Source organism: Lontra canadensis, unplaced genomic scaffold (genome assembly GCF_010015895.1).
Source record: "Lontra canadensis isolate GAN:19392208 unplaced genomic scaffold, GSC_riverotter_1.0 scaffold3, whole genome shotgun sequence".
Taxonomy (NCBI): Eukaryota; Metazoa; Chordata; class Mammalia; order Carnivora; family Mustelidae; genus Lontra; species Lontra canadensis.
In genome coordinates this window covers 37,184,793-37,198,831 of record NW_022630997.1, presented here as the reverse complement: position 1 = coordinate 37,198,831, position 14,039 = coordinate 37,184,793, and the positions used below count along the sequence as shown (strand labels likewise).

The following is a 14,039-nucleotide window of genomic DNA, read 5'->3' as shown; positions in this document are numbered from 1 at the left end:
GGCTGCAGCTCCCCTTGCCACCATGGAGAAGACAGGGGACGCTGGGAGGGACTCCTCGGTGGCACAGTCCCCACTGGGACTCCCAGTGGGAGGTAGGGTGTTCACAGTTGGCTGCGGGGCCCTCTGCCGCTGTGGGCAGCGCGGAGGTGGCCACGGGCTCAAGCTGGAGCAAATAGCCTCTTGTTAAGTGCTCAGAGGGCACGCCCCCCCATCTCCCCTGCAGGCCCGCCCCCCCGCCCCCCTCCCCGGCTGCCGCCCCCTTCCCCTGCTGCAAACGCACTCACACCATCTCTTCAACTTGCTCCCTGGACCCCTGGTTATCACTTCCCTCTAACCCCTCAGTTGTCCACAGCATTTTCATTTGAAAACAAAAGGCGACCAGGCCCCAGTTGGGTGACCTTGAGCCATGGTAAACACTGAATTTCAGGCCCATTGCACGGTCTGAATTTTTTGTTTGTTTGTTTGTTTGTTTGTTTTTCCACAGAGGCATAATGTTGGGGCAAAACCAAGTGACCCGGTCCCGCCAGCCGGCTCTCTCCCTCTCCCTGGGAGAAAGGAGGGATGATGGGACAGTAAAAATAGGGCTTCTCACGGGGGAGAGAGCAGAGAGGCGAGCGTGATCCCTCCCGCCAGCCGGGACAGCGGTCTCCCTGACCAATGTGACTTGCCCAGAGGCCTCCCTGCTCCCCTGGGAGGTAGGAAATCATTGTCCCATTTTATAAACGAGAGGTTCTGTAGCTTACAATGGGTCAGCCTTGCGTGAGGGGGATTCTTCTCCCTCAGTTTTGCAGAGGTGGGATGGGGACATCAGGAAGGGCAGGGGTTACAGGTGGTAACAGGGGAGGACCAGCATCCCTCAGCTCTGTTCGAAGTGAGTGATGGGTGACCATGAGCAGTGTGGGGCTTGGTGGGCCTCTCCGGACAAAGCTTCATGTGAACCCCACAACACCGGAACGGAATTGGGCCTGTGCACCCCGGAGACCCTCTCTCACTTAACTAGTGGGCGCCCTGAGGGCCAGAGTCGAGAAGTCCTTCCTGAGGCCTCGTAGTGTGTGAGCAGCAGGGCTGGCACCTGAACCTAGGGTGGTCTCCAGACCACCAGGCCTGTGTCTGTCCTGCCAGAGGGCCTTCCACACCGGCCCTACGGCCTCGATCAGGGGGTGGACCCCGGTGTGGGTGTGGGTGAAGGACAAGTGTAGGGAAGGGGCCTGACACAATCCAAGCACAAAATCTAATCCCAGGTGGGGGAAGTGTGTGGTGGGGGCGGGGAGAGGCATTGTCTGATGTGTCCCAGGCCACACTGTGGGACACTAGCCAACATTCAGCGCCTCCCTGTCCCTGACCTCTGGGTCTAGGGTATGCAATGCTAATGAGATCACAGGCAGTGGGGTCTGGGGCTCATGGTGGGCAGGGGGCAGAGATGCCCACTCCCCAGCAGCTGCTAGAACAGGGGTCAGCTCGCTAGGATTGCTGACTCAAACAGGACACAAACATAGGGCTTTTCTGAGAGTGGCTTTGCACACATGGCAAACTGGAAGGTTGTGGGCAGAGAAGGAGGCCTGGCTAGTCTTGGGGAGACAGTCCCCTGCAGGCTTTGGGATTCACAGTACATTTAGTGCACTTGTGGCCAATACAAGGCTGCTCACCCCAAAGGGAGTCTCAGAGGAAGACCGCCGGCAGGGGACACCAAGGGCTTTATGGGGTCCTGGGTGTTGACCTCTGCTTACCCCTGTCCCCTCCACACAGACCCCAGGCTCACCTGCAGAGAGCCCCAGCATTCGGTGGGGGCAGCCACGTCCATAACACTGTTTGGCAACACACATGAGACGAGAACCTAAGACACCCCCGCCCAGGCGTGTAAGGCTGCAGGACACACAGCAACGCGGAGATGCGCAGGGAGTGGCGTCCCGGGCGGCCGCTGGGCGGGCGGCTGCGGGCATGGCGGGCGGCTCACTGCACGCGGCGGCAGTAGTAACCGAGCACCTTGCACTTCTCGCACAGGTGCTGGGGGTGCTCCTTGCTCTGGTCGGACACATCCAGGCCATCGGGCTTCTCCAGGGGTCTCTGCAGAGAGGAAGGGGTAGTGGAGAGAAAGACAGGAACACAGAGAGAAGCAGGGAGAGTGAGACAGATGCAGAGAGAGGGATGGAGAGAGCACAAGATAGACAGGGGTGGGGGTGCCCAGCCACAGCCTGGAGTCACCGAGGTTGTTTCCCTAGGGACTCGGGCCCTGCCTGCCTCTGGCCTGTGGCAGGTGCGTAGCCCAGGGAGGAGGGGCTCTTGGACCCTCAAGGTCTGGATGCCACTTTGGCTTCCCCCTGGACTGTCAGAGCAGCCACCCCCGAAGCTCATGAAAGCCCAGGACACAGGCAGGACGGTGGTGCACAGACATTACCCAGATGAGGAAAGCGAGGCCCAGAACAGGGAGGACCCAAGCCTATGTCTCCTAACATCCAGCACACTCGGCACTCCTTCCCAGGCTCCCTGTCACTGCCATGTTTCGGGCTTGGGGTAAATGAGCTGTTGGCTCTGTGAGGTTAGCAGCCAGTGCCCCTCACCCCAGGGCCTGGCACAGTCCTTGCCCTGTCCGTTGAGTGGCAAAAGGAGCAGAACTCCACTGTGTCCTAACAGGGAAACTGAGACCCAGAGAAGGGAGGTGGCTTGCCAGACCTGTGATGCTACTCACGCACTTTGTGACCTCAGGGGGGGGGCTCAGTTTCTGCATCTGGAAAGTGGGCCCTTATCGCACCTCAGTTGTGGAGCAGTGGGAGGAATTGGATGTCTAGATGTTTGTAAACTAGGCACCATTAGGCACGCAGGAGAGCACTTCTGGGACATAACGAGCTTCCTGCTCCCTCTTTCCCTCCCATCCTGGCTCACAAAAGCCAGCAGAGACTTGTTTCCCTGGAAAATTTGTGGAGGCTATTAGGCACACCTCCTGAGGCACAGAGTTCCTTGGCTGGCGGTCAAAGCCCCCGCCCAGAACCCCCACCTGCAGAAGGGTCCCCTGCCTAGATGTGGGGGGATGCAGAGGAAGCTGGTCAGGGACAGCTGGGACCTACATGCTGAGGAGAGGGGCAGGAAGCACAGGCTGCTGTGGGGCCACAGACCTTGATGTCAGTGGCTGTGACCGGAGATGGTCCTGGAGGGAAGCCACGGGCAGACTGTAATCTTCCCCAAAGCAGTACACGGGCTTTTCGGGCCCGTCATGCAATCCCCAGTCCGAAGCAGACACTGAGAGCAGTCTGGGAAATGGAAGAGCCCCAAACCTCCAGGAGGAGAGCACAGAGATGACGGAAGGCCAAGGTCCAAGGTCCGAGGGTCACAAAACACATCTATGTGCTTCTAAGCCTAAAGCCACCCAGAGAAGGCTTGCAAAATGGATAGGAGCCTTCGCCTCGTCCAAGGGTCCTTAACAAGACCAGCTTTCCTGGCCAGGGGAGAGGAGGAAGAGTTTAGCTTTGTGTCAGACAGGGGCTTGAACAATCTCCAAGCTGTGTGACCTTGGGCAAGCCACCTGGCCCCTCTGATTGTCCATCTCCCCGTCTGTAAAAGGGGACGTTGGCAACACTTTTCTCATGGGGTTGTTGTTACAACTCAATGAAAAGAAAGAGCAGAGCAGAGCTCCTCACATTGTTTGTTGTAATTACTGATGGGGGGGGCACCACCAGGGAAAGGGGCACTGAAGCCGTGATTCCAAGCTGAGAGGCCCAGGAAGGCCCCTGGACCTGCTCTCCCAGGCATCTCAGGAAGACCGACAGCAGCCCATGGCATGGCCTGCAAGCCAGGGCTGGGAGCTCCCTGCCAGCCAAGCTGCCTGGCTCTAACAAGGGCTTCCTGACCTGGAGCTGAAATCTGGCTCCCCATCCCTCCCCCTCATCATCACTGCCACACAGGGGCTCCCACACGTCTGAGAGGGGCAGTCCTCAAGTCTCCCCTCCCCTAGGTCAAACTTGGCCTGGTTTCCAGCTCTCCTCCCCAACTCTCCATGCTAGCCAGGGTACCCCCCTGAACCAGTCTTCTGGGTGGGGCCAGAGAGGCCAGAAGAGGCAGGTCCCACACCACCCCCGCCCCCATGGTTTATACTCCACAAAGCATGGCCATGCAGACCGTACCACCTAACCGACAACCTCGCTACAAGGAGCCTATTACTATCCTCATATATTACAGATGAGGAAACCGAGGCTCCAAGACAGTAAGGGTCTTGCCCAAGGGCCTGCAGCTTCCCCTATCAACCCAGGGCTGTTGGATAAGAGCTCTCTGCTCTAGAACCTCAACGCCCCCTTCTGTAAGCTGGGCGGAAGGTTAAGAACACTTAGAGAGTGTGCGTGACAGAGATAGCAGGAAATGAGACGACTGCCTTAAAGCACTTTATGGTCATAAAGAGCTCTGCAAGACTTAATAATGGCTGTGTGACCTCTAGAAGCTACTTAACCTCTCTGTGCCTCAACTTCCTCTTCTATAAAATGGGGTAAATAAGAGTACGTACTTGATAAGGGGTTGTGAAGAGTAAATAGGATAATTACATGCAGTGTCCACCAGTATTCCCACAATGACTTATTGCTGCTATCGCTAATACTATGGAGGACTGGGGGCGGGTGGCGGGCAGGGGAGCTAGCTGAGTCCCCGGGGAAATATCCCTGCCATATCCTCACCACCCCTCCTCCTTGGCCATGACCCCATCTGTGCCCTTGCCCTCCACGGGTCCGGGCTCCGCTGAGTGGAGGAGCTGGGGCATGCTGTCAGGACTACTCCTCTCCAGTGAAGGAAAACCTCCAGCTGCTGGGATAGATCAACCTAGGGCTGTCCCCACCCCCAGCAGGGAGGCAAGGCCCTTCAGTGTTTTCAGTGTTTTCTTCTCCTGGGGGGCAGGGGAGCTGCAGCTGGAGCCTGACGGGAAACAGATGTGGCAGGGGAAGGAGGAGAGGGAAAGTGGAGGGTTCTCAGGGGATGGATGCCGTACAGGTCAGAGCTCAGTGGGGGGGGGGGGGGGCGGCAGGAGAAGTAAAGGAGCCCCTCTCCACCATGGGGGGCTGGGGGTTGGGGACTCCAAGTCCTCCTCTCAGGGCACCCCCCCTCAGTCCGCCTGTAATCTCCCTGAGGGAGAAGGGCCAGGTGAGAAGCACATGGAGCCCAGGAGAGGGCCCCTGTGAGAGCAGAGTTCAGCTCAAAGGCGAGTGCGCTCTTAATTCAACACAGGGGAGAAGGGGTTTTTGGACTGGGATCTCAGACCTTCTCAGGAATTGGCAGGAAATCAGGAACCAGGACACCATGTCCCCTTTAAACTGCCCACCCTTGGCCCCAGACCCTGGACATGTTCCTACAACACCAGGCCTACCCAATGGGTCATCAGGCCTGTCCTGGCACTGCGGGGCCTCGGTCACCCCCCTCGACGCCATGGCCAGTTTTGAGTCTGTTTGTCTGCGTGATGCAGTGTGGCTGATGGGAACCACAGAGACCCTGGGGTTTGGGGGGGGGTTGGGAGGGTCTGCAAACAGAGGCAGTGGAAGCCAGCATGAGGGGCATGAAATCACAAAATGTTTCCACCACAAGAGTCTGCTCAGACGGCTCCCTCCTTTCTCTACACCCCCCCGCTGCCCCACCCCCCAGCCGTGCTCCTGGTAGAATAAAGACCAAATTCCAAGCCAGGGCTTCGGAGCCAGCCCCATGCAGCCTGGCCCCCACCTCCGACCTCTGCTTCACCCCTCAGCTCCTCCAATGCTCTGTACCTGTCCCTGGCCTCCCCACTTTGCAAACGCTGTTCCCCCCGCCTCGGCCACTCCCTCCCAGTCCCCTCCACCCTCCACCAGAGCTCAGCCAACATCAGTGCCTTCCCCAAGAGCCTCAAAGTCCACCTCCTTTTCCATCCTGCCTCCACCAGACCCCCAACCCCTGCTCCCACCATCCTTAGTGACTCAGCCTCCACAGGGAAGACTGGCCCCAGCCCTGGTTTCTCAATGCCCCTAAAACGTCATCAACATGACCTCTCCCACTGCCCCCTTGGCGGCCCCCTTGGCCACACCCTGGATGTGGTCTTCTTCAGAACACCGCTCTCTGTGCTGGGCAGCCTCCCCGACCTCCCTGTCCATCGGGGACCCCCTGGCTCCCCAGGATCACGAACCATCACACTTCTGCAAACACACCAACTCTGCAGCTTTCTACCCTCAGAACCGCAGTCCTGGCGAACCTCTGCCCTGTGCCGCTGTCCACAGACTGTGGCCCGCTCCTGCCCCTGCCCCGTGACCCCTGCTGAAGCAAGTCATAGAACCAGGCTGGCAGCGCTGGTGACAGTTATGACCTCACACCTCCCTGGGCTGGGGACACAGTTCAATCTCTCTGGGAGGCCCACTTCCTCCTTCGTCCTTCCCCAAGGCCACCCTACCCCTCCTCGCCTTCACATCTAGTTGAAAATCTCCCGTCCCGTTTCTCTTGAGAAGACAGAAGACTTGGAAGGGAAGCCCCTCTTCTCTGCACCAGTAAACCCACCAACCTCCCTAACCACCCCCATGTCCCTCCCTCCTGTGCCCATGGTAAGGCATCGCCCTCCTGTTCCTGCATCATCAACCTTTTGCCTCCTTCTGGCTCCTTCTCATTTACCTGTAACACACTTGAGCTCTTCCCACCTCCATCACACCTGCCTCAATGCCATCTGTGTTACCGCAGCGACTGCCCCATCACTCTGCTGCTCTCTACAGTCAGACCCCCTCGAGGGAGTGGACAGTGAAGGTATTCCCGCTGCAGCCCAGCCCCACCAACCCCTCCCTCCCCCGTCATGGCTCCGTGGCCACTGCCCCAGCCAGTGGCCCTTATGCCTGACCTGCAGGCATATGCCCTCCCCACTCCGCCCTTATGCCTGACCTGCAGGGTATCGACTTCCGGGCTCGCAGACCCAAGCTGCAGTTCAACAAGGTCTCCAGGTCAAAGTGATGCCTCAGGAAATTTGAGGACCACCTCCTTAGTGCCAAATCCCCAAGGCACTTCTCCATGGCCATGATCCCTGACATCTCTACATGAGCCTCACCTGTCCCCTCAGGTGGCACGCCCCAACCCCAGGACTCTGCACCCCCTAGTTCTCCTCCTTGATGGACTTCTCCTCCATCTGACCCCTCAGTGCTGGGATTCTGCAACACATAGTCTGGGGAGTTCTGTCTCCACTTCGTCTACATTCTGCAGGAAATCACATCCACTTCTTGAATACCTTAAGGTCAATGACACCCAAGTATGTAGGAGTCACCTTGACTTCTCATATGAGCTTCAACATAACAAATCCAACTGCCTTCGTGACATTTTGACTTAGATTTCCAGACACATCTCAAATGTAACATGTGTTTCAAAGAACTCTTGGTTTTATCTGGGACACCTGGGTCTTACCCTGGCCTGCCTACAGCCCAGGTTGCCCACCCCAGTAAGCCCACTTCCATCAACTCAGGCTGATGACCATTCTCGTGGGTTCCTGCCCCTTCCTCACTTTCCACATCCAACACAGGGACATTTTGCGTCTGACCCAGGTCCAAGGCCACCCCTCTTCCCAGCACACATGGGACTATAGCCATGACTTTTCCACTGGTCTCCTCACTTTTGACCACCCAGCTATACCACGACTAGTCTCGGCATACATCAGAAGAGTCATCTCAAAATAAAGCGGAAAGCTCTATTGCTTGTGGGTTTTGAGTGGCCCCCAAGGCTGGGAAGCACCCCATTCAGCTTCCCACCCCGTTCAGCTTCCCACCCCGTCCCTCTTGTTCAGTTCTCCTGATACTTCACTGAGGTTTGGGCCTTGAGCATCGAAGTCCATAAGGCCACAGGGCATTTGCACCTGCTGTATGGTCTTCTTGAGATTGCTGTCCCCCACTTGTGACAGGTCTGGCTTCCTCCCATCCTTTGGGTCCCAGAGTAAACAGCCCTCCTCTTTGCAGCCTGCAGTGAGTGGATCCTCCCTGGGACGAGCTGCCTCACCACGTCTGCCACCCCCCACCCTCCAACATGTCCATATACACCTTGGCCACCAGCCCCACGTGTGGTGCCTGGAACACTGGAGCTGTGGGTGAGCAAACGAAGGAGACGTGTTTTCCGCAGCACGCTGTTGCCCCCGCATTCCCGCTCAGCCTGCAGCAGCACCCCGAGCTCATTAGTTTCAGAACTCGCCTGGGTCTGCAGTCTCAGAGTCTTGCTGAACTCGCCCCTTTAACCTCCTTCCCTTCCCAGGGAAGTGGTGACCTCTCACTCCCATTTCAGAGGAGACCAACAAAGGGCCAGCTTGGAGAGGTCTGGTCTCATCCTTGTCACATGCAGGTGTAAGCTGAGGCCCACTAACGATCCAGGTCAGCCCCCAGGCCCTCATGAGAGCCCCTCTGGCCACCACCTCCTTCCCCCCAAGCCCCGCCCCGCTCACCTGCTTATGCGGATACACGTTGATGTGGCACTTAATGCACTCCTGCCCCATGTTGGCCCACGAGTTCCCGCTCATCCATTTTCTCTTGCACTTGGGACACTTGTACTCGCCGAAACAGCGCTTTTTGCCCTGGTACGGGGTCAGACCCTCGCCTTTGGGGCGAGCCTAGAGGACAGGAAGCAAACACAGGGCATTGGGGCCCACCAGGCCAAAATGATGTCCCCACAGGATCCCCACAGTCTTCCCTGTGCAGGCAGGGGGTAAGGCACTTTACACCCCCACCCAGAGAATGCCAAGGCCACCCTCAGAGCGTGCGTGCACACACAGACACACACACACACGGGAATCCCAAGGCTAGGAGACCCACACAGGGAGTCAGAGAACAGGAGGTGTGGGCGATTCACATCTTTTCTAGATTTCAGGGAACAAAGTATGAGACCATGGCCAGGAATGACTTCTCTGACTCACAGCATAAAAAGGCAGCTAGCAGTTCCATGCACCTGCACACAGGTGATCTCTGGAATGCCCTGTCCCCTCCGGAGGTGTGGTCTGCATGGTCGTTGGTGAGACAACAGGGGCACAAGTATGCAATCTGGAGTACAGCGAAGGGGTGTCTCCCCTCCCCAGGGGCCCGCCCACCGGCTCCCCTTCTGGAGGCCACCTCCCTTTCCTTCCCACCAGCCCAGAGGTGGGCTCTGCATTTACAGACCCACTCAGCACACACAGACACACATGCATCCTTGTCCCTCGCTCCATGGGCACACCAGGCATTGGTTCTGTGCCTTCCCTGTTTGACTTCATAATCTGGCTCGGGCATATTATTATTATTATAAGATACGTAATGGTATATCTTCTCCCCGAATCAGGACACACAGTCCTATTGACTCGTGTTTAATGGCTGTACCTGTGTGGAGTCTCCAGGAGCTCCAGGGTCTGCCCAGTGCCATTACAGAGCTTCCAGGTGGGTGTACAGACAACCCTATGATGAATAATTGTGTGGGTGTGTGGGGGGTGGGTGTCACATTTTGCACATGGGAGAGGACATTTGCGGGACAGATGCTCGGAAGCAAAACTGCGGGGTACGTGCACTTTCAATTGTGAAAGGTAATGACAAGTTAGTCCCAGCTTCCATCGCACCACAATGCAGGGGCACCAACTTAATGTCCTATCTCCTTGCTGGAAGTTTCCGCCGTCGCCCATCTAAGAGGTAGAAAATCTTCTCAGAGTGGCTTTGATGTGTATGTCTTTTATCACGAACAACAGAGAATTCCCCACGCATTTAAGAACCGTCGTGTTTCCTTTGCTGAGTCTTGGTGTATGTCCTTGGTGATCTTTTTTTTCTGCTGGGGTTTGTTATTTTTCTTGTTGATTTGTAACTGCACTTCACCTGTTGAAGAGACTGGTTCTCTCCTGCATGGTGTTTTTTTTTCCTTTTTGTTTTAAACAGCTTTAGCGAGATAGGACTCATACACCCCACATTTCACCCGTGTAAGGTATACAATTCAATGGGTTTCAGGATACTCACCAAGTCTAACAACCATCACTACAAGCAAAGTTTAGAACATTCTGTCATACTCCCCCGAAAGAAACCCTGTATCCATTAACAGTCACTTGACAGACTACCTCCACCGTCTCACCTTCCCCAGCCCTGGGCAGCCACCAGTCTATAGATTTCTCTGTTGTAACTAGTCCATCCAGAAGAGTCATACAACAATTGTCCTGTGGGGCCTGGCTTCTGTCTGTGTAATGCTTTTTTTTTTTTTTTAAAGATTTTATTTATTTATTTGACAGAGATCACAAGTAGGCAGAGAAGCAGGCGGGGGAGGTTGCAGGCTCCCTGCTGAGTAGAGAGCCCAATGTGGGGCTCGATCCCGGGACCCTGAGATTATGACCCAAGCCGAAGGCAGAGGCCCAACCCATTGAGCCACCCAGGCACCCCCGTGTAATGCTTTTAACCTCCATCCAGGTAGTAGCACCTATCAGTACTTTATTCCATTTTGTTGCCAAATGATATCTCATCATATGGCTATGCCATGTTTTATTTACTTGGTCATCAGAAGACAGGCATGTGGGTTGTTTCTAATCTTTGGCTATTATGAATAATACTGCTATGAACACTTGTGTATAAGCAGCACGGTGTTTTATAAAGTTGGATTCGTTACCCCAGTGTTTGAAAATGGAAGATGTCATCTAGAACTATGACCACATTGCTCCAGAAATCTCAGTGGTGACCATCAGCTGGGGCCAAGGAGGGTCCTCTCCATTCCGAACAGCGGCTCCCTACACTGACATCGTATCTTCGGGGCTTGCATGCTCCGGGTCTGAGACAGGCTTAAACACAGGTTCTACGTCGGCACTCTTCAAAGTGTGGGTCCTAGACTGTGTCCACGGCATTCCCTGGGAGCTTGTCAGAAATGCAGACTCTCAGACCTCGCCTTACATCTACTGAATTAGAATCTGCATTGTAACGAGAGCCTCCGGGAACCCATGTGTCATTATGCTTTCTACGAGGTGATCTGTTCCTACAGTAATGTTCCTCTGGGTAATTGCCCATGTACGAAGGAGTGCATAAAGGTTAAGCACACGGACTTTGGATCCCAATCCTAGCTTTGTGATCTTGGGCAATTTACTTCACAAGAATAATGACAGGAACTACCATATAAGGCTGTTCTGAGGATTAACTGAGATAATACACAGGAAACACTTAGAACAGTGCCTGATACATAAAATAGTGGTGTTAGTTATTATTACGATTTACGAACACAGAACAACAGCAGCACACAAAGTGATCATTGCTGCCTCTGGGAATCATGTCTTATTCCCGGGATCCAGTACCATCACTTGGTGACAGCCTACTAGAATTTCAAGCAAAACACTAAAAAGGGACATCTGTGCTGAGTATGTGAATCTAAATCTAGAAAGTGACAAGGATATTGTCCTGATCTCTTGGGCCTGTGGCCGAATGTCTTTTGGACCTTTCTTGGCCTTCCTGCCAGCCATGATATCCTGGGGAGGAGGTTCAGTCTGAGCGCTAAGACAGGGCTGGCTCTCGGCACTAGCAGGTCGGGGAGAGAGGCTGGTCATGCCAGGTGGAGCCCTCAGCGTCCAGGCTCCAGGCGCACAGCAGTGCAGGAGTCAACTTATGCCTCGGAAGGCACTTTGAGCTCTGTTGGTCTCAAGCAAGTGGGTGTGCGATAAGCCCTCTAACCCCTCCCAGGGCTACCTTTCCTGCCTGGTGCCCAGAATGTCAACATCTAAGCCACTCTAGCTTCTGTGGCCCCCCTTCCTCATAATCCTGAAAAAAGTACTACGTAAACTCTTTCCCTAGTGTCTCCATTCTCCAAGGCACCTCCATTCAAAAGGGAATGACAGGTAGGCCTGGGGTGACTCAGTGACTCACCAGGGGTTAGGATTTGAGACCCCTTGACTGAAAGGGGACTGTTTGATTCCGAAACGGATAGGCCCTGCAGCTGGGGCAAAGGGCGGTGGGGGGGATGGTCAGAGGGAGGAGGCACCCAGCCGAGTGACAATCCCTGGCAGGGTCGACAATTTGGTTCCCAAAGGGTTTCTGCTTCAGAGACGAACAGGAAGGAAACCCCCACGAAAAAGATTATACAGAGTGGGCACCAGAAACAGAAGCCGGCAGATGAGAGGCAGGAGTGAGGGGAGGGTCGGGAAGCAACACCACACGGTGTAATTAGAAAACCAGCCGTTCTGGAGCCGTCCATCAGGGAGTGTGAACTGCTGGGCAGGGCCCAGGGACGGGGGCCCCAGCCTCCTTCAGGACCAGAGGTCCTCAGCACACCGTCCCCACCCTGGGAGGGCCCTGCTCTGACACCCCCATGCTTGGGACGTGACCCACAGCACAGAAGTCACAGTCAGATTCCGGTGACGGCCTTCCGCCTCTGCCCGGGACAATCTGGGGGACCCTCCATCAGTTACTCAACCTCTCTGTGCCTTGGTTTCCTCATCTGGAAACCTGGGAGGATGGTAGGGGCCCGCCCTTCTGCGCGGCTGGAAGGGTGGGAGGCATTCATGCCGCTGCAGGGTTGGCTGGCTGGCTGGGCATTGCAAGCGCTCCCTGACCATCAGCAAGGTGATTTTCTGCTGGAGCTGGTAGCCGCTGCGTTCTGGGTGAGGCAGAGGCTGGGGCTGAGATCAGGAGGTGGAAATCACGGGAGGGAAGCTCCAAAGATGGGAGGGGGCCTGGGTGGAAGGTGGGCTTGCTATCCCTGGGGGCCGGGGAGATGGCAGGCAAAAAAACGGACTGCGTTAGGTGTCTTCACCTTCTAGAATTTTCAGAAAGGAAGCAAGAAAGAGAGAGGAAGACCACGGAAGCTCTGCAGGGGGCTGCTAGCAGAGAACAGAGGGAAGAGCGAGGGCAGACGCTAATGAGGCACCACCACAGCCTGTCAGCCTCCCACTCAGCTCTTCCCATAATCCTGTGGGGTAAGGAATATCATCAACCCATTTAACAGATGGTGAAACAGAGGCATGGGGCAGGGCCAGGACTTGCCGAAGAGCTTCCAGCTTCCGGCGTGTGAGGCTTTGCCACAAGGCTACCCTGGGCTTCCTTTTGCTGTCTGTCACGCTTAAGTGATCCCCACCACGAAGCTGAAACCCCCAGCCCCTCTGTTCAGCCCAGCCTGGTGGCTTTTGCACCCCTGCGGGCAGAGGGGAGAAGTGACCCGCAGGGCAGGGGTGAAGAGGCAGATGATGCAGGGAGGGAAAGACGGGCCAGCGGGCAGCTCTCTCAGCCCAGCAGCGAGAAGCCGAAGCCGCTTCCTGGAAGGACTTATCCCAACACTGTTTATGCTTACAGAGGAAGGCAGGGCTAAAGGGAGGAGGAATTTTTGACGGAACAAAGGCTCCTCTACCCCCCACACTTTCCCCCTGCCTCCTCCCAGAAAGGCCGGCCTCTTCTCATAAACTTCAACATGAAACAGACGCTGAGTGCCCAGCGCGCTGCAGGGGCGGCCGCCCGCCCTGGCTGGGAAGGGTGCCAGGTCTGACCTGCTCTCTTGACCCGGGCCCCTGCCATGTACCCCTCTGGGGAATCACATCAGCCAGCAACCCCGGGCAAAACTCAGTGGCGCTCAGACACCACCCCTTGTAGCACAGACAGGGCCTCTGGGGGCCAGAGAGGCAAGGCAACTTGCTCAAGGACACACAGCAGGCCACGGACTGAGCTGAGAGATGGGGCTGGGTCCTCAGACTTCGACACCATGGCTAGAATCCCTGCATGGGACAGCCTGGGAAGTGGACGGTCGTGGCTGCTGTGGGGGAGGGGAAAGGAGCTGGGCCTAGGAGCCACAAGAGCAAAGCTGGGCGGGTTGTGGGAGGAGCCATCCAGGGAAGCCTGGGAAGAGAGGCGGATGATGCTGACATTATCTGGGCACGTTCTCAGAATGGCTCCAGGTTTTTTTCCCAACAGTTCATGCGATTTCTTAGGGTTGATGGTAAGATGGTGAGCTCCCTGTCACTGGGGGTATGCAAGCAGGGGGCTGGGTAAACAACTATCAGGAAGGCTGCCGAGGGGGCCTCTGTCTTGGTCAGGTTATTCTGAGGGCACTTCCCCCTCTGTAGTACTCCAGCTCTTGCTGAGGAAGCTGACCAGCAGGTGTGGAGAGGGGGTCCTCTCAGACAC

General features: G+C 56.1%; 1 protein-coding gene across 2 annotated transcripts in view; it reads right to left on the bottom strand.

Moving 5' to 3' along the window:
* Window positions 1–1,907: 1,907 nt before the first annotated feature.
* ZCCHC24 (zinc finger CCHC-type containing 24) overlaps window positions 1,908–14,039 on the bottom strand; it is a 56,710-nt gene continuing 44,578 nt past the window's right edge. Inside the window, exons 3-4 of one of the 2 annotated variants that reach the window (XM_032838858.1) lie at window positions 8,393–8,557; window positions 1,908–2,064 (exon numbers count right to left, since the gene is read on the bottom strand). In XM_032838858.1, coding sequence (XP_032694749.1) covers window positions 1,951–2,064; window positions 8,393–8,557 — 279 coding nt within the window. In that variant the 3' untranslated portion in view covers window positions 1,908–1,950. Of the gene's footprint in view, window positions 2,065–8,119; window positions 8,300–8,392; window positions 8,558–14,039 lie in introns of those variants that run through there. The other variant, XM_032838853.1, reaches the window with a different exon arrangement.